Source organism: Leucoraja erinacea, chromosome 31 (assembly GCF_028641065.1).
Source record: "Leucoraja erinacea ecotype New England chromosome 31, Leri_hhj_1, whole genome shotgun sequence".
Taxonomy (NCBI): domain Eukaryota; kingdom Metazoa; phylum Chordata; class Chondrichthyes; order Rajiformes; family Rajidae; genus Leucoraja; species Leucoraja erinaceus.
Genome location: NC_073407.1, coordinates 14,526,957 through 14,552,213, shown reverse-complemented (window position 1 = coordinate 14,552,213; position 25,257 = coordinate 14,526,957). Strand labels below are relative to the sequence as shown.

The following is a 25,257-nucleotide window of genomic DNA, read 5'->3' as shown; positions in this document are numbered from 1 at the left end:
TTCTATAATGAATCTGTGGAAGTTCAAGAAAATAGTTGTGGACATGCTGAATCTTCTCAGACGCCTAGGAAAGTAAATATGTTTATATATATATATTCTTGATCACAGCATGAACTGATCAGATTAGGTTGCTGGTGATATGAATGCCTGTCAATCATCTCTATATCAACTTGTTGATGAGGACAGGGCTGCATTCACACCTGGTCCCCCCCTTCCTTAGGTCAACAACTAACTCTTTCTTCTTGCTGAAGTTAAGAGCCAGCTTGTTGTTCTGAGACTACGACACAAGGTTCCCAGTCTCTTTCCTGCATTCCGTCTTATTGTTATTGATCCGGCCTACAGTATGGCTTTGATCAATGAACTTAAAGATCAAATTAATGCTGTACTTGGCTCCACAATCATGGCTATACACGGACTAGAGCATGGGGCTGAGCACACAATTCTGAGGGATACTAGTGTTGCAGGTCAAGGTAATAACCAATTCTAACTGAGTGAGGTCTGCCAGTTATTATAGAGATCACTGAGTAGAATAAAGCCTGGACAACAGCAAGGTACAGAAGCATAATTGGTAGAAATGTGATATAGTGAATCTTATCTGACCTGCCCCAATTCTAAGCAATTGTTCTGTAAATGCCCAATTGTCTGCACAAATGAGAAAGTATCTGCCAGCAATAGTTGAAGTGTAACTATGTATCATTGAAAAAATGTAAAGATGAAGAGAATATTTCCCTATTTTGCTAAATGACTTTATAAATAAGTCAACAGGGGTCAGAGTTGAAAAGGAGGACACTGCATGGTTCACAAATCATAAAAGCAGTGCAGTGTTCCAATGTCAACCTCAGAATGATGCCTACATATCCGTTCATCCATTCAAACTCGGGAGGTAGAACTCTCAATGGCATTGCGAAAATACACCAGTCTTTGTCCTTTATCCCTCTGCCCATTCATATACAAAGTATGAAACACAATTATCTTTTACCAGCACTCAACATCAATCCTAACTAAATTGACAAAACAATTGCATCAGTGCAATCAAAACCCACAGTAATAGCATTCCACTGCTATTTTGCTAGGCATTTATTGGTATTTTACTGCTGCTAATCTAATATTTTGGCCTGATCAATACTACACAGCCGACCATGCCTTGAGTATTTTGTAGCTTGTTATTTGGTCCCCGAGGCCATCGGTTTAAAATTGCTGCCCACAATAAATTTTAATGGCTAAATATGGCACCTTTGCACCATGTCAGTTGTGTTACTCAAGAGGGAAAAGCGGCTAAACGGAAGTCTCTTACTAAGGGAGCCGATGAAACCTCTGTCAGATGAACACCCAGTACTCCAACACCATGAGGATATGCTACAACACGTTGAAAACAAAATATCAAAAGCTTGCATGTGTTGAAAATCTGAAATAAACTGGAGAGAGTGCAGAGGAAATTCACCGGAAAATTCACCTGATTGGAGGTCTTAGAGAGTTGGAGTTCTGGGGAGAGATTTGACTTGATTTGGGTATCGAAAACTAGAGGGAAGAGGTTAAGGTGAGAGGTAGGCATTTTAACTGGACCTGAGGAGTATGGGTTTTTTTGCACATAGAGTGGTGTATGTCTAGAACCAGTTGCCAGATGATATGGTGAAATCACATACGATTACTACAATTAAGAGGCATTAGGATTGACACTTAAATCGGCACGGCAGTTTCAGGCAAATGGAATATGATTAAATAGGCAAAAAGTTTGGCATGGATATGGTGATAAGCATGAATCCACTTTGTCCGCTTGGCCACCGCTGCTTCCCCCTTATCACGTCACTTTGCAGGGCTCGAAATTCACGGTTGCCCGGGTGCCAATGAGCACTCAAACTGCCGCCGGGCAACCTAAACGGCGAGGCATTTTGCCCGGCTTGGCAACTTGGTTTATACCGAAGATAGACACACAAAAACTGTAGTAACTCCGCGGGTCCGGCAGCATCTCTGGAGAAAAGGAACGTGACGTTTTGTGTCGGCGATGGTTGTGGGAAAGATGCTAAGTGTGGCGTGACGGAGGGTCGGAGCTAAAGACGGGCAGCAGCGGCGACGGCTCCATCTCCTCCTTCCGCACCCCGCCCCGCCCGGCCTGTTAGCGGCAGCTGCTGCCACTCCGCCAATGGCTCTTTGAAAACAGACCCTTGGAGGTGGGAGGTGTCGGTCAGAGGCAGAAGTAGAGTAGGGGTGGGAGGGGGTAGGGGGGGTGATTGGAGGAGGGAGACGAACCAAAACACTCTCGGCAGACCTGCACCGCAGCCAGGATCGATCCCGGTCTCCGGCGCCGCAATCGCTGAACCATCCCCCCACCCACCCGAGAGCCTCCACATGCCCGGGGATGGCCAGGGTCGTCGGGAGTCAGATGGGCGCGGCGCCCCCAGGCCCACAGTCAGCGCAAAACCCAGCTCAGCTCTGCCTATCCCGCCAGGTTAACCAGCAGCCATGTCTGGATTGAGACAGGATATTCTGTCCGCGGTCCCCTCCATATTTTGGTTGCGGTTTCTGTGCCTGACATGTGTTGTACGAGGAGCACTGGCCTTCCTTCCCACCTCCTCTGCCCCTTCCTCTCTCTCTCTCTCTCTCTCTCTCTCTCTCATACGCCCCCCTCCACTCCCCTTATCCTGAGAGCCCTCCTCTTCATCCTGCACTGATCCCCATTCCTGTCTCTATTCAGTCCTCACTGACATCCCCTGTGCTCCCCACTCCCCCACCCCCCCCATCTATGTATCCTGCACTGATCTCCCTAGCCACTCGCATTGATTCTCCTGCCACTCCCCATCAATCCTACACTGGTCCCCCAATTCATCCTGTACTGACCCCCTTCCCATCCATCCTGCACTGCTCCACCCCTTCATCCTGCACTGCTCCCCCCATCCATCCTGCACAGATCCTCCCCATTCAACCCCACTGACATCCCCCGCGCTCTCCCCTCATAATTTTACCTACACCAACCAACACTCACAAATTCCCCTGCCTCAATCCATCCAATCCACACCGATTCATACCCCCCCCCCCCCCCCCCCCCCCCCCCTATATTGTGCTGGCAATGTCTTCAGAGCTAACATTGACTATGTTTGATAACGGAATGCAATCAAATATGTTTTAATTCCCAATGTTATTATTTGTTTTAATCCATAAAGATGGATTAATTAAAGTTTGAACACGTGAAACATTAAAACCGCAGTGTTCGATTGTCACTGACACGTTATTACAGAATTCATTTTAATGGCAAATCAATGCTGTTAATATGGAGTATCAGTACTGTAGTTATTTAATGAGCAACATTCACAACTATACGTTGGATTTATCCAGGTTTTACTTCTACAGTCAGTCATATACATCACAAATTTGGTCGGGATATTTCAGTTGAAATTTTAACGTTAATTCTGAAGTGGGACTGATGGAAAAAGCGTTTATCAACAATTTTTTTTTTAAATGGTGCTTACAAACTGGGTATCTTCATTGCCACATACATCTAATCTGAATGTCTGGTAATGTGGCGTCTTGACACCTTTAAATATATTACCAAACATTTGCTGCATTTATGTCCTTTGGCCATCTCTTGTTAGTTAGTGTAATGTCAGATGGGTATAGTCAGTTTTGTCAGCTATTATCATAAAATGCCTTTAGAAAATTCCTTGCAACCTGTATATTTTGTTGTGGATAAATTATGTGGGAAGCGAGAGTGTTTCTGTACCAATAGCAATAACGACCCATGCTATGGCCATGTCATGATAATGTTCGGTCCTTCACAGAAAACATGCTTGTAGTGTGCATGGTTAAGCATATATGTTATCAAGGTCCAGGATTTATTGACACAGGTTGATCATACGCTGAATAATCCAACCACATTTTTGTTTGGAAGTGGAAAGAGGGGGGGGGAAGAGAGCCCGGGGGGGGGGAGGGGGGGAGAGCCGGGGAGGGGGGGGGGGGGGGGGGGGGGGGGGGGGGGGGTGAAGAGAGCCAGCCAGCTAGCCAAAGAGCCGAGCGAGACAGATGGGTCATTGCATTCTCCTTTCAAAATAAAGAAAAGCAAGGGAATATTGGAATGGGATTCATTTCTGGAGAGGACACATTTTTTTTTAAATCCTTATGTTAACCTTATAAACCCACACTTCAGAGTGCAGTAAGCAGTATTTTATTATGTAAAGTATGCAGCAGCACTGGAAATAATGCATATTTACAAATGTAAGAACACAGAGTTACATTTGTCAGAAACAGCTGAAGATGCATTGACTACTTTCTCTGGAAAAAAATGTGGGATGACCTGGATAAGACCTTTAAAATTCTAAAATGGTTGATTCATTATGGGAATCACTAACCAATAAATTCAAAATGAAATTCAGGAGAAATCTCCTCTCCTGGAGAGTGGCTAGAAATTGGAACTCACTTGACTAGATAAACACAAGGGTGTAATATAAAATGATGGCAGTAAAGAGTATAAGGACATTCAACTGCAACAGTGACATTGGCACCATTCACATAAATTGTATAGAACCGTACCCTACTGCACAACAACTCAGCTTTATTTTTGCAATCTCTCAATATAATCTGATTAATATATTGCACCATCTACAAGATAGTTTAAAAAGTTGAATACATTCCATTATTAAACAAATAGCCAAGAAAAGCGAATCTATACACATTATCTAATTTCTATAATAATAAGGAATTGCAGATGCTGATTTATACTGTATATCTGTGTAAGAATTGTATGAAGATTGACACAAAAAGCTGGAGTAACTTAGTAGGTCAGACAGCATCTCTGGAGAAATGGATTAGGTTATATTTCGGGTCGAGACCCTTCTTCAGACTAATTTGGATTGAATGATCTGTGGTTTCCCAACTTCAGATAGCCAAACCCCTTATATCAGGTATATCTTTAAAAATGTTCTTGGCCTTTAGTTCAACTGATTCACCAAGGTGCCAACATACCACTGGGAATAGATAACCTATTTTACAATTATTTTTTATAAATGTAACTGTTATGCTCTACTGGTGTCTCAGGATCTAAATCTACCATCACTTAGTAGCTTAAAGGATTTCAATTGCATGACCCAGTGAACTTACACACATTTCCACACTTCTTATGTCCCCTTCAAAGTGGGATTTTTAAAATCAATGTTATGAGATCCCCGGTTACACGTGACAGGTCAAAGCCGTGCATCTCCACGAAAGCAGCAGTGGAAGTTGAAGGGGAAAGTGGGTGGCTGTGACTGGTCTGTGAACTCACCTCCCGGTGCCTAGAGTTCCACAATCGACTCAGTAAGCAAGACATGTCGACCTTGATACACAGAATGAGAAGGGCAACTGTTGGAGGCAACGGACAAGGTCCTACGGAGCGAGGCGAGTCAATTGCACAGAATGGCAGTGAAAGGAGCCAACAGCATCACTCTGGACCAGGCTAATCCAGTGCCTCTGAGATACCAGGCCTTAAGGTGAGAACTGCAAGTCCCCTCAGGCCTACATCAGATGTTTCAGAGACTTTGAAGTGGCAAGATGGCGCCGGTACAGGGTGACTCTCTGCATGATACTCCAGAAGGGGATCAATTGTACTAATATACAGCATGATTTACGGATTGCATGTTAAACAAGCATTGCACTGTATCTCTGAACACATGACAAGAAATACACTATTGAATTAATTCAGTCCAAGTGAGACTAATCCACATTACTTATGCCTAAAAAAAAAATTACTAGAAGATTATAAATAAAAGTAAAGTCTGATATAGTGGTTGTGGCAAGTTTTTAAAACAGACCCGCTAAGTTCAGTCTGAAGAAGGTTCTCGACCCGAAATGTCAGCCATTTCTTCTCTCCAGATTTGCTGCCTGTCCCGCTGAGTTACTCCAGCATTTTGTGTCTACCCCCGCTAAGTTCAAGCTCTCCATTGTTACTGCTATACTAGCATCGGACAAACAACAGTTAAACCATTCTTCTTCTTCTTCTTCTTCTTGCGTATGGTGTGCACAGCCTAAAGTTGCAGGACAACTTGTTCTATTTGATCTTATTTGATTGCATTCGTCGAAACGGGGCGGACCACGTGAAGGTTGCAATCTTCCACCCCAGTTAAACCAGTATGAGTGCTTATAAGCAAACCCATATCCACAACATGCTCTTGCCCCATCAAACTTATTGCTTCCAAATTGGCTCCATACTTTCAATCTGGTGTAGTCCCCTGCTCCCAACCGGCTCACCTTCGTCAAAGGCAGGTATGGTTGAAGGGTCCTCTTCTTTTGTTTTGAGCAGCGGGCAAACAATTCAGCTCCTTCATTCACCTGACTGAATTTGTTCTCACATTGAACAACTTCTTAAATTCCATTCACTTTGTCCAAATCAACTGAGGGTAGTTGACTTCTTTTGTAGGATACATCCTTGATTCAGTCCAACTCAAGGTGCAAGCTTGAGGAGCAGCACCTCATCTTCCTTCTGGACTTGTTGCAATTTCAAATAATATACTTTCTGTTTCCATTAAAACTGGCCAGTTCTGCTATAACATTATCCATCTACAATATTAGTTTCCCCTCTCCTAATTTGTAGGGGCATTCTTCTTGGCTTCAGGTATATCAGCATCTGCAAACTAAATTTCTTAATGTTTTCTTTTTCTAACTTCCTACAATAGTCCATTACCCAAACAATCACTTAAACAACAGGATCACCTCAGCACCATCATATATTCCCTTTGCTATATCCACCCTCTCGGCATCTTAAAACTAACATGTTTTCTCATTTTCCATTTCTGATAAAGGGTCTGAGATCTGATGAAAATGCTACCTGACCTAACTTTATTTCAGATTTTCAGCATCTGCAATTTAAAAATAAATTTCAACTAACACTTACTGCCGATGTAACAAACACACACCAAATAAAAGTTATTTTGTTGTTGACACTGATGTAACAACATACTATTCAAGCCACAGCATGCCAACCTCCCTCTACCAACATACTCCACCGCCACTTCAACTTCGCATGGTCCAGCCAATGATGGTTATTCCCATATTTAGCTTGTATATTTTGAACATAAATTCCCTGCACTATATCCAATTTCTCCTTTAAAAATCTTAGTGCTTTTCAACAGGAAGAAGAGCAGCCAAATTAAATGTGTCCTTGGAATGTGTCCTTCTGGGCTGACTCAATAAACTCGATTTCACTGCTCAAGAACAGGAAGCTTTAGACCACACATGAATAATTTCTGAGCAAGGTTTGTGCATTTACTCATGTGTTCACTAACATGTGAACAATCAGAGAGGGGGAAATGCCCTTATCTCAGCTCATCAAATATATATAAGGCAAGCCATGCTGGGCTGAAATTAAAAATTAAAGACTTTGCTGGGCAAAGTGCTTTCAAACATCAACACAAATTAATACCAACGAAAAGAAGAAAGCATCTGACCTGGAAACAAGGTTATTAGGAAGAGCAATTTAATAAAAATTAGAAAGTTAATATTAACAGCTTTCAGCTTGAGAAAATGGTTGACTGTTAACCCAGCTGAAGCTGTGCTCATGCTAAGGTATAATGATAATAAGTCTCTACTGAAGAGCCAAAACAATCCCAAGGTGAATATTATTCCAAATTATCAAAAATGTGTGCATGATGAAACGAATATTCGGTCCATTGATTCTCCCCCCCCCCCCATCGGCCTCACACTATTTTATGGTACCCTCATTTAGCTTATCCTTGCTCATTACTTTGGGGGCCATAGCAACTTTTTAAACTGTGTTTCCAATCCCAATGTATAAAGTGTGAAAAAAATGATTACGGTAGTTAAGATTGATTGAAAAATACAGCATGGAAACTGGCCCTTCAGCCCACCGAGTCAACGGCAACCATCGATCAATCATTCACATTAGTTTTATGTTATAACGCTTTTACGCCCACTTCTTACACACAAATGGGCAATTTACAGAGGCCAATTATCCTACAAACCCACAAGAAGGAGGAAACCGGAGCGCCCGGTGGAAATGCACACAGTCACAGGGAGAAGTGCTTATTCCACACACACAATCCTAGGTCAGGATTGAACCCAGGTCTCTGGCGCTGCAAGGCTGCAGCTATACCAGCTGTGTCACCCAATATCTGTGGAATACTTCACTTCTACCTACTAGATAATGCGACTGCCTTTAACCTTTACTCTGTAGATAAACTATTTGAATAAATATTTGCCTGGAAAATTCATAATATAAGAAGTCATTACCACTTACAACTTTTAACAGAATTTGAGCAAGTTAGGGCATATACTCCACAACTATGACAATATTTGCAGTTGATTACTCCAGAATGAAGAAGGGTCCCGGCGCGTAATATCAACCACCATGTTCTCCAGAGATGGTACCTGACCCGCTGAGTTACTCCAGCACTTTGTGTTTCTTGCTTAAAATTCTGGTAAACCTCTTCTGCATCCTCACCAAATCCTCTACATCCTTCATGTAATAGGGCAATCAGAACACGCAATATTACAATTGTGGCTTAACCAAATTGTAATAAACATGTGTTTTAAATATTTGAAATTTTTGTATTTTAGCAAATATTTCAAATATTTATTCACAAAATGTAAATAGTCATGCCAACATTTATTGCCCATCCCTCATGGCATGTGAGTTGTGGAAGCTGTTAAGAATCAACCTACATAGTTAAGTCTGGAATCACATACAACCCAGAGCAAAAAAGGATAGCAGATTCCCATTACTAAAGAACAGTTGTGAGCAAATTGTGTTTTTAACAATGATCAAATGGATTCATGACAATTATTACTGGCACTAATTTTTTGTTGTTGTAAATTTCCAGATGTGTTAAATTACTTGAATTTAAATTCCCCATTTGCCATGTCAAGACTTCAGCCTGCATCTCCAGATCTATGGTTCAGACTTTAGCAGTCAATTCAGTAACTTAACCACGACAATGTTGTTGCTGTTTGCCAATTGTACCTGAAGCTGATTCAACAAGATACAGAATAACTTGCTCTTATATGAAATAGCCATAAGACACCATCACTGATTGACGGAGGAGGGAGGGTTTGGGGGGGCTGGGAGCAATTCCCTGCATCACCAATGTATTCTGTGGTTGGTTGTGGCAATCTTTTAAATGGTACCATTAGTCATGAACTCGCTCTTATTACTTGTGACTTGTATATAGTAATGCAGAGTCAATTATTTTCTGGACTAAGACTGCTCAATAAGTCATTAAAATAATGTTTCAAGGATTCAAGTGACACCAGCAAAAGCACATTACTAATGGCTGGACCAGCAAAAGATAATGATGTCGCATAAATGGAGATAACAATTATAGTAAGTTTGAGAATAAAAGGGATACTCACCTAAACATTCTACACAACTCAGCCTTTATCACCCCACCACATATCAAATTTCTCATACCCCAGAAATAGGTAAGTGAGGGTCCTTCACAAATGTAATATGCAAGTGAGGTTTGGAATGTACTCGGCTGAAACAATCCTCTCATCTCTGAAAAGAAAATTGCTGACTGATTTGCATCTCTGGGCTGATATGTGTAATAGGCCATTAGGTTTTTCGGGGTAATATAACTACAGGACCTTTATTAAATTAAAAACAAAAATTCTACTACAAACAATAAGCTTAAATTGTACATCTCAGATTCATCCCTCAGTGAATTGGTGAACTACAAATACATAATGAGAAGAATTTCACGCAAAAATATATGGTTCTCTACATATTTCACCTCCCCGCACTTGGTGCAGATATCATTTGGCTAAATAATCATTTTAATTCATGTGTACAATTCCTCTATAGTAAAAAAATCAAACAGTAAATGCAAGATTTCAAGACATTGAAATTAATTTTAGCTTCTTTTGAATCTGATATCCACAAAATGCTACTCTGATTAAATAATCCTGATAAAACTGAAATTCCATGAATAAACATAATACTAATAAAACTAAAATTCCATGAATAAACACATTTATATAGGTACTGTATGAATTTAAATAAGTCATGGGCACACCAAGGGTCTGTTATCAATACTGAAATATAATGCTTTCAACAAACTGAACTATAAAATGTCCATTCTGGGTTTGTAATTATTCATGCTCTCTCCTTCGTCACAAACCTAGTTTGAAGTAATGCTTCTAAAGCTCTGATTACACTTCAGGTATGTGTCACAATGGAAGTGCATTGTAAGATTATTAATAGGATGAATAATTTTCAGTTTATAAACAATGAAATAGATTAGCTAGAATGTCAAGACCATATGAAGAACTTAAATCAATAGGACTACAGTTTACACTTTTGTGTCACTGTGTATCAATGGCTGTTTCAGAGAAATACAATGCACTGGTTCCAGTAATGAAATAATAGCAATGAACACGTGGAGAGGGGATGGGCTCAAAGAAGCTACGTTTAAAACCTCCTGTTTTTTCCAGATTTTTTTGATGTGAGAATAAAAAACAATTTTTAGATACAACATTAAAAATCTGATACATGCTGATATGACACGGCATTATTCATTTTCTACGGCAGATGGTCAGAAGCTGCTGTACAACAATCCGACGCACATTTCTTAGATTTTCTACACTGCCATCCACTGCCTCTGCAATGGAACTGTACATCTACTCCAACTGCCAGACAATAACAGTGACAGGCTTTGTTTCCAACTTTCCTGTGACAGACAATTACCAATGTGAATGATAATCACAGCACTACATATAGGTGTCAACAATCCTGACTGTTAAAATGTTCCCACCCACACCCGTGAAAAAGCCAGCCTACAAACATCTAATGCGTTTTAGATGCAATGTTGTATTCTGCTCAGCTATTATATTAAAGTCAATTATGTTAAAAATGAAATTAATTCTTTATTTTATTGATATGGAAACAAACAAGACTTTTACTAGGATAGCACGTCTATCTTTTGCAGGCAATGGAATACAACTTCTTTATCCACTTTTCTACATTGTGAACCATACTCTATCAATGGACGACCACAAGCAACCTGGAAGTCAACAATTTGGGCCTAAAATTAAATCTATATATCCAAAAACCGTTTCATTCAGTAAACATCTGCTGAATCATACCTTGATTTCTTTTGAGTTGGTTGTTTTGAAATTGGGTTTATTTATATCAATATCCACCATCAGATCACTGGGAAGGAGATTGCAACCTTCACGTGGTCCACACTGTTTCGACTAATGCAATCAACCCGACGTACACAATAGATCAAATAGAACAAGTTGACCTACAACTTGAAAATGTATTACTTTTTCCCCCCAGATTTTTTGAGGCACTAAATATTTGGGTGGACCTGACCCAAATTCTCATTGTGGTCTACCAGTTCCCCAATGAGAAACTGAAAATGTATGCACTGCTTCTGTGGAATGATTTAAACTTGTTAAATGAATAAGAGAGAGAGAACCACATTTGATGAGATACCAAAGAAATGTCTTGGATACTATTACTGAGGCTGCTTACAATGACGAAGGAATATATTTTTTATGCATCTGGTGGAAAAGGAAAACTTTCCTTATTCATTTACTTTTAGCTAAACGTCAAAGGCAAAACATGATTGCCCTGATCGTGGTATCATTAGGCATAGCTTCAATATTTCTGATGGAAAAAAAACTGCACATTCAGTTTTTAAACCTCCCTTTATATTTGGCAAATAAGGAACAAATTCTAAAAGATCACAAACTTGTTGTGTGCAATGATTGTAAAATGATACACAAAGCAGCCACTGAACCATTAGATCAAATGTCACAAGATCTTGGACACAATAATAAATTAATGGGATGTGTTATTTTAGTGCTGGCTGGAGATTTTCATTAAATACTACCAGTAATTCCACAAGGTAGTACAGCAGATGAATTGAAAGCATTATATACTTGGGAATATGTTAATAATTATACTTAAACTAATTTGCAAGTGCCTTTGCAAAGTGGTCCATCTGCAAGAGTCTGTTTCAAGTTTACTTAAATTCGGAAATGGCAAATTTAAACACAAAGATTCAACAGGAATGATTTTGATGAAAAACTTGGGACAAATTGTTATATCACTTCATGATCTGGTGCAAGTTGTTTAGCCAGAGATACATAGACAACAGGTGCAGGTGTCGGCCACTCGGCCCTTTGAGCCATTCAATGTGATCTTGGCCGATCATCTACAATCAGTACCCTGTTCCTGCCTTCTCCCCATACCCCTTGATTCCACTAGCCCTAAGAGCTCTATCTAACTCTCTTTTGAATGTATCCAGTGAATCGGCCTCCACTGCCTTCTGAGGCAGAGAATTCCACAAATTCACAACTCTCTGGGTGAAAAAGTTTTTCCTCATCTCAGTTCCAAATGGCCTATCCTTTATTCTTAAACTGTGGCCCCTGGTTCTGGACTCCCCCAACATCAGGAACATGTTTCCTGCATCTAGCATGTCCAATCCCTTAATAATTTTATTGTCATTCAACACTATTTGACTGATCAATGGTTGCTTTAAAGTGCAATTTTAGCACCCAAAAAATGACACAGATCAAGAAATGAATAAAGAACTTTCAAAGTTTCTCAGACAACCAACACAAGTGTGACTGACTGTTGAGGCTGTACATTCACCTCTTAATTTTTTTAAAGTCTTTCACCTCTTGGTGCGCCATCATCTAATCCTGAACTAAATGGAAGAGATCCAATCATACTAATTGAGAATTTGAATCCCACAAGATTATCAGTTCAAAAATGACTACTACATGTAATTGAGGCTACAATAATGACTGGCAATGCTAGTGGAAAAAATGTTTTCGTCTTTCAGATATTAATTAACCCATTTGATTTACCTTTTCAATTCAAGCAACTGCAGTTAGTTTGCTATAAACATAAGTAAGATGCAAGGACAAACATTAAAAAGTTAGCCTTAATCTCGAGTTTTTCCCATGGTCATTTACTTATTGATTGCCCCAGAGTTGGAGATAAAAATAATCGATATAATTATACACTGGATTCTAAAGAAAGAAATATAGTGTATTTTCAAGTACCTCAATATTGCAATCAAGTAAATTACATTTTATGCAAGGGTATATAACTACTTAAAGAAAACGATATTAAATATACATTTTGTATCCATATTTCCAGTGTGTGTATACATATTTATTTTCAGCTTGACTTTAGCTAAACTACACAATTTTAATCCCCTAATGATATCATCCATTGTGCAATTACATACTTAAATTAGATTTTATTTCATTTATAAGCAGTGTTATAAAACCCGGTTGCATGGAAATAAATGCTAACATCATGATTGCCAGCAAAATACCCGATGAACTCCAGGTATAACAGCCGATATTGTTATAAAGTTTAAAAAATAAAATTGGGATATATTCGTCTGACAGTCATCCACTTTGCCAAATCAATGTATTCGTAGTATTTTCAGAAGCCTTTAGAAGTAGCAACACCACCCACCAGAACATATGCTTACAAATATTGTTAAAATGTCTGAAATCAAAAATTCGGAGGTAAGAAAATAATGAATGTTTCTAATTTTATGTTTTCTATAAACTGAAATATGGTCAGTTATCTCACATAATCTTCAAACCATCCCTAGAATCTCAGAATGGATTGCAATGATAAGAATTTGAATGAATCGGTCACAGCAAATTAGGAAATAACAAAATACATGACACTCTGGTTTTTTTCTGTGTTATACTATACACACAAACCTTTAAAAACAAATGTTGAGATTCACTAGCTTTATCCTACAAAAATGCCACCGTGTTTATTTCAAATACACAGCAAACTGTTGGAAATACTTTATAAACTTATGTTTTCAGTGAATTTCAATAAATGTTAAATTTCAATGGATCAAAAATAAATTGGATTTAAGACAAATCAGAGGTAAAGTTTAAGCTCATATGCATAATGCAACAGCTACTTAGGATAGTAAGTACTATTGATTTGAACAAAAATAATTGCGTGGGAATTTCAGCTGAAATTGACTGGGTTCTAAGGAGAGTTTTTGACAATGGTGAAAAGTCAATTTAGTAGACTTTACTGTCAATATTTCAGTAGCAAATGGATTACGATAGGCACTTCTCCCGTTCTCTATTTGAAATCACTTCCCCCATAATCGTGCTATATTTTAGGCCGGGATGGGTATGTGTTAACTTTCAGAGGAAGAGACGTCTACATATTCTATAGAAAAGCATCCTCATTCTGTAACCAACCTAAAATCTGTGAGAGACTGAACCAAAATGCTATTATATCTAGTGCTTCACCTTACACAACTATTAAACCCCCATGGATCTCTTTACTTTCACATTCCAATTATTTCCAAATTTGCAATTACACTTTGAATTTTAAATTTCAGTTTGGTAGACTACTAATCCACAGAAGGTTTGTGATCATTAAAACCAAGTCAGATTGTAATGTGTCGGTATCGTTAGTGATTAAATCAGTCTATTTAGTTTAGAAACTCCCCCTTTAGCCCACCAAATCCACGCCATCCAACGATCACCCATGCACTCGTTCTATATTATTCCAGTTTTACATCCTACACACCAGGGACAATTTACAAAAGCCAGTTAATTACAAACATGCACATTTGTGAGAGGAAACCAGAGCACACGGTCAGAGGGAGAAACCCACACAGTCACAGGGAGAACATACAAACTCTGTATAGACAGCACCCGCAGTCAGGATTGAACTCAGGTCTCCGGCAGTGTAACTATGCCAGCCATTGAGTACCCATCAAGAATAATCCTATTTTCTGGCGCTCAGCCTGTTGCCTTGATGCTAAATTGTTTCACGTGCTTATCAAAGTACTTTTTAAATGCATTCCTCCACTTTTCCCATTGTCTACCCTACCTATGCCACTTCTAATTGTATAGACCTTAATCAGATGTCGCCACCCACTCCCACAGAGACTTCTCTGCTCCGAGGAAAACAAACCCCGTCTACCCAGTCTCTCCTCATTGATGAAATACTCTATCCCAGGAAACATCCTGGTGAATCTCCTCTGCACCCTTTCAGTGCAATCATTCTTCCTGTATCATGGCAACCAGAACTAATACCTGCAGGCATAGCCTGCGCCTCTGATATTATATGGTTAATAAAAGCAAGTATTCTGCGTATTCATATTGGAAGGAAGTCATTATTCTCAAAGGGGTCAAAAAAAAGCATAGGAGACTGAAAGGTGACCTTATATAGTTTATAAAATCATGAGGAATATTGATAAGCCGCAGTCTTTTACCCAGGATAATGGGATTTAAAACTAGAGATTGTGGGTTTAAGATGAGAGGGGAAAGATTTAAAAAAGAACTGAAGGGCAAATGTTTCACCAAGAGGATGGTATGTAAAATGAAAAAATTGCCAGAAGAAGTGGTAGAGGCGGGTATAATTGTAATATTTAAAAGACTTGTAGACAGGAACATTAGCAATTTCTAGGCTCCTATCATTTATGGGGATTATATTGCCTATAAACCAATATGGCCTTTCAAAGAAAAAGCTTGACTATGTTGTGTTCTAAACAATGAATCTGGTCTTTTTCCATAAAGTGTGAAATGATGCAATAGTTTTTTGGGGATATTCAAAATGTAAATATTTGATATCAAAAAGCTTGCAGTTCTGTAACCACATTGACAAAAAAAAACACACATTGTGTTCATAATAATCAGTTACCTACCTTGTTAGACCATTTGTAGGCCTGCAAAAGTTGGCTGTAGAGGGGAGTTTTATCCTGCACTGGATCAAGACTCAACAAGCCACTGTTATGGAGTGGATGACTCTCCGATGGTCGTCCCACCAAGTTACTCAAACGTTCCAACTCACTGAAAATCAAAAGGAACCACAGTGATCAGTGCAAAGGATATCTTATATTCTAATACATATATCCATAGAAGAAAATGTCACATTCTAACCAGGTGAAGAATATCCTTTAAGCACAGAATTATTTTTTAAAAAATCAAGATTTGTTTTGTTGCGAGTACACAGGGGACATTTTGCCCAGGAGATCTGATTAAATAAAATAACTCCCAATTACAGCTTTCCAGCATACAGAACAATACCGGATATTCCTAGACCAAGCAGCAACAAACTTGCTCAAGCCTCTCTCCTCGGGAATAAAATGTGATACTAATCAACATTTTTTTGCAGGTCAACGGGTAGAAGATAGAATCAGGCTATGGCATATTAATGTGAATTAAGTGTGTGGTTTCTACTCAGAAATGGAGAAAATCCCCAGTAAATTTTTGCATGAAGTGTGAACGGCCACCAAAACCATATTATGCCTGCTACTATAATCAATTCAAACTATTTGATTAAATTATCTGTAGTGCAAAGAACCACAACAAGAAAAGGCTTTACCTCAGTGCAAATTCAGATGCTGGCCCGAATACTTTATCAATCAACTGTCTGTGCCACACTGATGTGCAATCAAATAGTGGGACAGCTGGTGCATACTTACAAAGCAAAATACTGTGGATGCTAGAAATAGAAAATAACAGCCAAAAAAATGCTGGAAATAGTCAGCAGGCCAAACAGCATCTGTGCAGCAAAGAGAAAATATGGGAAGGGAGAAGAAACAAAGACAAAGATCTATGACAGGTGAGAAGGCAGGACAAATTAAATCATAGAACCACATAGTATGTGCAATTAAGTTTGTGTGTTCAAGATAGTTTAAATAATTAAATGTCAAAAAGGAATGATATAAAAGATGAATTAAAGTGGTAAACAGAACATGTCAAGAAACAAATGACAAGATAATTGTAATTGAGAATAATCTAGACGTGTTTACATTCTACAGCAAGTGACACAAAAACCAAAAGGCACCACTTTCAATGCTCAAGTAAGGATCAATTTATTTCAGACATAAAAAGTAGGCAATGATGTTTGGCCATTTATAATCTATGTCAGCTTGTAGGTTACAACCGTTAATATGCACATCCATATACATTTTAAACACAGAATGTTTTCTGCATCCAACACCTTTTCAGGAAACTATCCAGCACTGAATAACCATCCTCAAATATCCCCATGTCTTAGCTTTACATCTGTTCACTGTAAAATGACTTGAATGACTTACTACCTTAAATACTCTACATAAATATTACAGTTATTAAAACTCCTTATATCAAAATTCTTCTACTGGTAATGAAAGCCATAGAAAAGCCCTCGCTTCCACTCTTCAGCCTCCAACTTACTTCAGATCCCTGTTGACAGCATGCAGGTTGTCCTGGAAGTCACTGATGAATGCTTTCTCCCTGCCTTCCAAAGTCTCTTTGTTCTTCATCCCATCCTTGAGCGTATCAAAAACGCGGGTCACACTGGAGCGAAGTTGTTGGATAGCGTTAATCGCGTGAGCAAAAGCATCAAGATTGATCCCAACACTCAAAGAGTCCGCCATTTTTCCCCCCCGCTGCCTAGAGACGGCTCCTGCGCATGCTGATGACGCAGCTTTGGCGAAAGGAGTAATTGCGCGAACTACAACTACCAGGGTTCCATCCATGCGCGCATTCTGGAGAGACAGCAGTCTGGACATGATTTACTGAAAGTGTCACAGAAACAAGTGGCAAATACTAATCTACATTATTCTGATGTACATTGGAGGTGAGAATAAACACCGGCATATATACAAAAACAAAAAAGAAAATGTTGGAAACTGTGAGTAGGTCAGACAGCATCTATGGAGACACTCTCCGAATATTCCTTTCATGTGGATGAGCATCCTCCAGACATGATTAGTTGTGATTAAGAGCCCTCTCTGATGTAATGTTCATTGGCTTTCATGGTGATATTATCAAGATGGGAGTCTGAATTTGGAATGCAATTGTAGTTTGTCTGTTACTGAGCAAAACCATGGGGCGAGACCTCAGATCACATTTCTGGGTGTGTTATAGAGGCAAACATTTCAGAACCAAGACCTTGCTGACCACCAATGCCCACATATTATTCCCATTCATTAGCATTTGCTCCCTAGTCTTCCATCCCTTGGTGATTGGTGCCCATCTAAATACTTCTTAAATGTGGGAGTTCCTGCCACATGACCCCCTCCGGCAGTGCGTTCCTGACTCCATGTTCCCTGTGGAGAGAAAAATTCTCCCAAATCTTTTAACATAGTACCACAGTCCTAAATCTCTTACAATAGCACCATAGTACATATGTATATAGCACATAGGTAGACACAAAATGCTGGAGTAACTCAGTGGAATAGGCAGCATCTCTGGAGAGAAGGAATGGGAGAAGGGTCTCAACCCGAAATGTCACACATTCCTTCTCTCCAGAGAGGCTGCCTATCCTGCTGAATTACTCCAGCATTTTGTGTCTACCTTCCATTTAAACCAGCATCTGCAGTTTTTTCCTGTACATAGCACATACTATCTGCTGTAGTACTATTGAAATGAACCAATCAGCTCAGTCTCCATTTGTTATCTGAAGTCTAATCAAAATATCGCATTTTATTATCCCAAATAAATATTTACTAGTTATTAGCCAATATGTTTAACCCCCATTCACAATAACAGGTTTTTCTGTTGTTACAATCAAACTGATAATCTAGTGTGCCAGGATTTTGGTCAGAGTCATGGAGTGATACAGTGTGGAAACAGGCCCTTTGGCACATCTCGCCCACACCGACCAACAATGTCCCAGCTACATTTGTCCCAATTGCCTGCGCTTGATCCATATCCCTCCAAACCTATCTTTTCCATGTACCTGCCTAACTATTTCTTAAATGATGGGATAATCCCAGTCTCAAATACTTCTACTAGCCGCTTGTTCCATACACCTACCGCTCTTTGTGTGAAAAAGTTACCCCTCAGGTTCCTATTAAATCTTTTCCCCTTCACCTTGAACCTATGTCCACTGGTCCTCGATTCCCCTACTCTGGGCAAAACTGTGCATCTACCCGATCTATTCCTCTCATAATTTTGTATACCTCTATAAGATCTCCCCTCATCCTCCCGTGCTTCATGGAATAGAGACCCAGCCCAGGGGCGGAAAACCCGCGGGGGAGCCAGAGGAGACACGCGCCCCCCCCCCCCCCCCATGTTTTTTGAGAGGTGGGGGACACATCTCCCCCCAAGTTTTTGTGATCCCGATTTTAAAATCTCCGTTTTTAGCGCTGGATTGAGCCTGCGAAGCCTCGCGCGTGGCCGCCAAAGAATTGTGTCCCCCGTCCCCTCCATGTTTTGATAGCGAGTTCCGCTCTTGACCCAGCCTACTTAAACCTCACCCTCTAGTCCTGGCAACATCCTCGTAAAACTTTTCTAAACCCTTTCAAGCTTGACAATATCTTTCCTGTAATATAGTGCCCAGAACTGAACACAATATTCTAAATGCGGTCTTACCAACATCTTATACAACTGCAACATGACCTCCCAACTTCTATACTCAATACTCTGACTGATGAAGGCCAAAGTGCCAAAAGCCTTTTTGACCACCTTATCTACCTGCGACTTGACCTTCAAGGAACCATGCACCTGTACACCTAGATCCCTACGCTCTACAACACTACCCAGAGGCCTCCCATTTACAGTGTAGGTCCTGTCCTTGTTCGACGTCCCAAAATGCCGCACCTCACACTTCACTGTATTAAATTCCATCAAACATTCCTCCACCCACCTGGCCAATCAATCCAGATCCTGCTGCAATCGTTCACAATCATCTTCACTATCTGCAAAACCACTAACTTTTGTATCATCAGCAAACCCGCTAATCTTGCCCTGTATGTTCTTATCCAAATCATTGATATACATGACAAACAGTAACGGGTCCAGCACCGAACCCTGTGGCACACCACTAGTCACAGGCATCCAGCCTGAGAAACAACCTTCCACCATTACCCTCTGCTTCCTTCCATGGAGCCAATTTGCTATCCATTCTGCTATCCATTCATCTCTCCTTGGATCCCAAACGGTCTAACCTTCCAGAGCAGCCCACCATGCAGAACCTTGTCGAACGCCTTACTGAAGTCCATGTACACAACATCTACAGCTCTGCCCTCATCAACCTTGTTGGTCACTTCTTCAAAAAAATTCAATCAGATTTGTGAGACACGACTTCCCACGTACAAAACCATGCTGACTGTCCCTAATCAGCCTTTGCCCATCCAATACCTGTTTATCGTATCCCTCAGAATACTCTCCAGTAACTTACCAACTACAGATGTTAAGCTCACCGGCCTATAGTTCGCAGCATTTTCCCTGCAGCCGTTCTTGAAAAAAGGTACAACATTTGCCACCGGCACCTCTCCTGCATTTAAGGACGACTCGTAAATTTCAACCAGGGCTCCCACAATGTCCTCAGATATATCAGATCAGGCCCTGGAGATTTGTCTACCTTCAAACATGACAGTACCTTCAGTACTTCTTCTAGGTTTCTAGGTTTCTATGTAACCCTGACTGCTCTCAAGACACTTCCAGTGACTGCTCCAATTTTCTCAGTCCAACTGTCTTTCTCCTCAGTAAATACAGAGGAGAAATAGTCATTTAGGACCTTGCCCCTCTCCTGTGGCTTCACACAGAGGTGACCGCTTGATTCCTGAGAGGTCCCACTCTCTTTCTAGTTACCCTTTAATCAGGGGCGTAATGGACAGGGGGGACGCGTCTCTCCCATGTTTTGAGAGGCGGGGGATGACCCCCCCCCCACCCCCATGATTTGTAATCCTTATTTTAAAACTCGGTAAAAAAAAACTATTAAAAATCTCAAAAATGATCGAGGGCGCCGATTGTACGAGAGAGGCGTTGGTCAGTAGGCAGTGGGGGGGGGGGGGGGGGAACCATGCTGATTCAGCGCGATCATTGGGGGAGGGAGGTGTTGGTCAGAGGCGGACCTAGGGGGGTGGGACTGAGGATAGAACGCGGTGTTTGGAGGAGGGAGACGTCCTGGCGGAGCAAAGATCATAGAGCGGAGTTTGAATCAGCCCGTTCGCGGGGCTTTTCATCGCCTGGCCCGGAGCAGCCTGGATCTTCCACCGCCCCGCGGTCAAATTGCTGCGTCGAGGTGATCGAGGCTCCCGATGTTGCGGCCACCAAGAAATTGTGTCCCCCCCCATGTTTTGAGAACGATTTCCGTGCCTGTTCCCCCTTATGTATTTATAACATCTTTTGGGATTATCCTTAATGCTACCCACCAGATCTATCTCCTGGCCCCTTTTTGCCTTTCTGATTTCCTATTTTTAGTTTACTCCTTAGTTCCCAAAACTCCTCCATGGATGCACTTTATCCCAGCTGCCTATACCTGTCCCATGCATACTTCTTGTTTTTGAATAACGTCTCAATTTCCCTCGTCAGCCAAGCTTCCTTACGTTTGCCTGCTTGGCCCTTCACTCTAACGGGGACGTACACATCCTGAGCTTGCTTCAGTACACATTTGAAAACATCCCACTTGGCCGATGTTCCTTTTCCCTCTAATAACCTGCTCCAGTCAACGTGAGCGATAAACGGACGAGTAGATTTTCTGGAACATTGGGTGTTATTTCTATTAATAAACCAACAAACCTTAAATTAATTATATTTTGATTTTACACAGTATGATGCCAGTGAGCCCAATGAGAGCAAAGGGAGCACGGACACATGGGAACTGCACACTCTGTATGTAAGAAGAGACACACTGGGAAATGAGGTCCCAGCGAGTGGAATTGGAGCAGGCAAACATCACCTGGTGATCTAGATGGCAAACCATCCAGATTTCCAAAGAATTGGATGGCAGAATATCAGAATTTTATTTATATCATGTCATTTTTGGTAATTGCAAATAAGTAACGTGTGCATCACCACTGTGTTTCAATGTTCATAATTGTTTAATCATAACTTCATAATAAAGTTGAGGAAGATATTTTGCAACTACTCTGCTAATATTTTCAACTTTTTATCTGGAGCTACAAAATATGCATATAGTCAGAATACATTACTGTTATAATCTAGCTTTGTTACAACTGTCCTCTATCTTTGGAACAAGTTGGGAGTGAGGTTTAGAATTAATCACACCCTCCCATGCATTAGCCCACCTACTGAAACCAAACTAATTTGTGATCATTCCTCTGAACATAGTCTACCATTACTACTGTCCCAGTCTAGCCTTAAAAACTGCAAATATTCATGTGGTTTTAATGTGTTTATTTAAAAGAATGGAACAGCTGTATGATAGAAACAACTAGGATCTGTTTGTTCTGCACAGACCATTGTTTACTTTATTTAAGTACAAATCTTTTTGTTCTCTTTACTTCTAAGTTGATCACACATGGCAAGGATAACAGATTAGTGAAATTATGATGCCAGAATAAAATCAAAATGACAAGAATTTAGGTCAGGCACTCATGTTAATGCCCTATCATTTCTCATATATATTTGCACTGCAGTCCATTTACCCGTTAACGGATTATTACTGACTGCACTTATTAGTTTGATTTAAACTTTCAGAATATTATAACCAATATATCATGTAAAAATGAAAATGTCTCAAAACAGTCTGATTAATTTGTTCCTGGTCTTCATTAATTAATCATTTACAAGTCAAATAGATTAAAGATTACAAGATGAAAATTTAAAAAGACAGCAGATACTGGAAATTTAAACCAAAATTAGTAAATGCTTTAAACATCCGGCAGGTCAGGCAGCATCTATGGAAAGTGTAACAGAGTCAATGCTTCAGTTCAGATATCCTCCTGACAAAAATAATCTATCGTGACCTCAGCAATTACTTGTATTTATTCTCCAATTACTGTAAGTTCTGGTAAGGAAGCTTTAGCCCTTTTCTATCCTTACCATCCCAGAAAGGCAGGTGGGTAGACATTTTATTTTGAATGACAATACTTGTACAATAAAATTAGATTAGACATTTCAAGACATGGACAAAACCCTCAGCAACACCAAAAGTGCAATGATATTTGTCCAGGTCAAGGCTGATGTGTATGAGATAGTTGTTGGTCCTATGCTAACACTCTTCTTGCTTATTTCAATGGTAGAGATCATGGAGTTGGGTGAAGAGAAATTGGCAAAGGAGATTGCACTGTGGAAATATCATTTGGCGAATCACTACATTGCATCCTGTAGTTGATACACTTGGTATTGACCAGTCTGGGTCAGTCTTGGCAGGGAGCCGGCTAACACCACCCAATGAGTTAGTTTAAAATTATCCACTCAGTGTGTTTGAAGGCATAATTACTATAGTTTGAGAAATAATGCACACGCTTAACGTAGTGTATGGATTTTAACGTTGGCAAAATGTTCCATCAATCCAACAGACCAGCCTTTGATCCAATTTGCAAAGAAATCTTTAAAATAACTTTGTGAGCCCAGAACTGAATGTGCTCATTCAGACAAATAGTATTACAGAACCTGAGTATCTACTTATTGATTGATCATACTGATCAATAATTTCTATTATTCAAGAAGCAAGCCTTAATTGCAAGAACTCAATAAAGTTCCAGAATGACAAGTAAATATGCTTGAGTGCTTGCACACATGATACCTGGATAGCTTGTTTCTCTCATTCCCAATTCTATCAAAGGGTCCCAGCCCTGAAACATTAACAATTTCTTTTTTCACTGATGTTTCTGACCTGCTGTGGTTTTCAGGCATTATTTTTATTTCAGATTTTCAGTATCTGCAGTTTTTTTTAATTTCAGAAAATGTAAGAAATTGTTTTATGTAATAATATCCAATCCACATGATACATCTGATGTGTGACGTATAAATCATGGCAAGAAGTGCCTCCAATCATGGCAATATTGCCTTTGAAGCGCAGACAACTCAATCTTATATGTGTTCACATTTTTCACTTGCAACATGGTCCATTTGGATTTCAACACCTAGAGTGTGATGTAGAATATGAAATTTATTTTATAATTGAGGATGCTAAATCTGTTTAGTAGTTAAAATTTAAAATACAGGTATATAAAAATTAATGAGAACAAGAATTAAAATTTATACGTGTATTAAGTTTTTAGTTGAGGAAAGCAATTTAATGCAAGGCCCAATGTTAGCATCTAAATAAGCATTTTCTCAATTTTAAAATAATTGTGCTTGTTTTCGTGGCCCTCATTATCTTTCCTATTTCTACCCATGTTCTTCCAGGCCTATTATCCTTTAATTATGGCTTCTCAAAGATCCATGATTTTATTTCTTCCAAGCTCCAGAGCTTTGACAGTTTAGCTCTGACTACTCTTTTAGAGCATTCCTTAAAATCTATCTCCTTTGGGCAAAACTCTTTCTATCTTACCTAATGCATATTTGGCTAGGTCTCTAAGTGTTTCACATAGGGAATCAAATTGTCAAATAACCTTGGATGATAGATAAACATCAGAACACAGGGTGAACTCTTTAAGATAATAGCTTGGGATAGAGACATACAGCATGAAGCATGTCCTTCGACCTGGATTGACCACTAACCACTTATTTACATAATCTCTGATTTAAAAATTAATCTAAACCATGATATCTTTGATGGTAAAGCAATCCCTCAGTATTGCCTTGAAGCATCTTTCCGAATGATTTTCCTTTTATGTATTAAGATTCCCATGAAAAGGTTAACAAAAACAGATTCCACCTTCAAGAGACTGCTGCTTAATATTTCTTCTTGAATGTCCTAGCTTCATAGCCATTCAAAACTCAAATTCAAAAGGCACTAAAAGTTACACACCACCCAGACTCCCTCAGCTGTGTGAAGGAAACAGAGACACAAGAGGCTGCGGATGTTGGAATCTTAGGATAGAGTCATGCAGCATGCAAGCATTCAACAGACTGCGGATGCTGCAATCTTGAGTAGAACACAAACTGCTGGACAAACTCAGCGGGTCAGGCAACATCTGCGAAGGGAATGGACAAATTACGTTTCAGGACAGGTTCCTTTTTCAGACTGTTCAACCAAGCCACACTGGAATGGAATTTTTCATCAGCCAAGATGCATAACTCCCTGTAAACTCGAAGCCAGATTTTCTTTGTGGGTTTGTCCAACAAATCTTGTATTGGGTGTCTTTATATAATGAAAGTGACTTAGCTATATGTGCTGAGATTCTAACTTACGACTTGTATCCCAACCAAGGACAGATAGGACCACTGCAGCCAAAAACATTTCACGAGGGGCAAGTAAGCCAGAGGAGTTTTTAAAAAACTATTCAAAATAATACAGTCATTGTCAGAAACCAAGCCGTCACACTTAAAATAGGTGAGATTTATTAGCTCAGTATTATGGGAACTGTCTGTCCTATGTTTGTCCTACATGAAAAACTATTGATTTTTTTCAAATTCTATTTTTATTGATATTTTGTAGCTCAAAACTATTGATGAAGCAAACATTAATCTTCT

The 25,257-nt window shown here is 39.8% G+C and overlaps 1 protein-coding gene and 1 long non-coding RNA gene across 2 annotated transcripts in view; one reads left to right on the top strand and one right to left on the bottom strand.

Moving 5' to 3' along the window:
* med27 (mediator complex subunit 27) overlaps positions 1-17,410 on the bottom strand; it is a 190,947-nt gene extending 173,537 nt beyond the window's left edge. The window contains exons 1-2 of the mRNA XM_055660032.1: positions 17,155-17,410; positions 15,639-15,783 (exon numbers count right to left, since the gene is read on the bottom strand). Coding sequence (XP_055516007.1) covers positions 15,639-15,783; positions 17,155-17,357 — 348 coding nt within the window. The 5' untranslated portion in view covers positions 17,358-17,410. The remainder of the gene's footprint in view (positions 1-15,638; positions 15,784-17,154) is intronic.
* A 46-nt stretch (positions 17,411-17,456) lies between these two features.
* On the top strand, positions 17,457-21,785 carry LOC129711964 (uncharacterized). Its single transcript, XR_008725971.1, has 2 exons — positions 17,457-17,560; positions 21,482-21,785. It is a non-coding gene; the product is annotated as an uncharacterized LOC129711964 (long non-coding RNA).
* Positions 21,786-25,257: the final 3,472 nt, after the last annotated feature.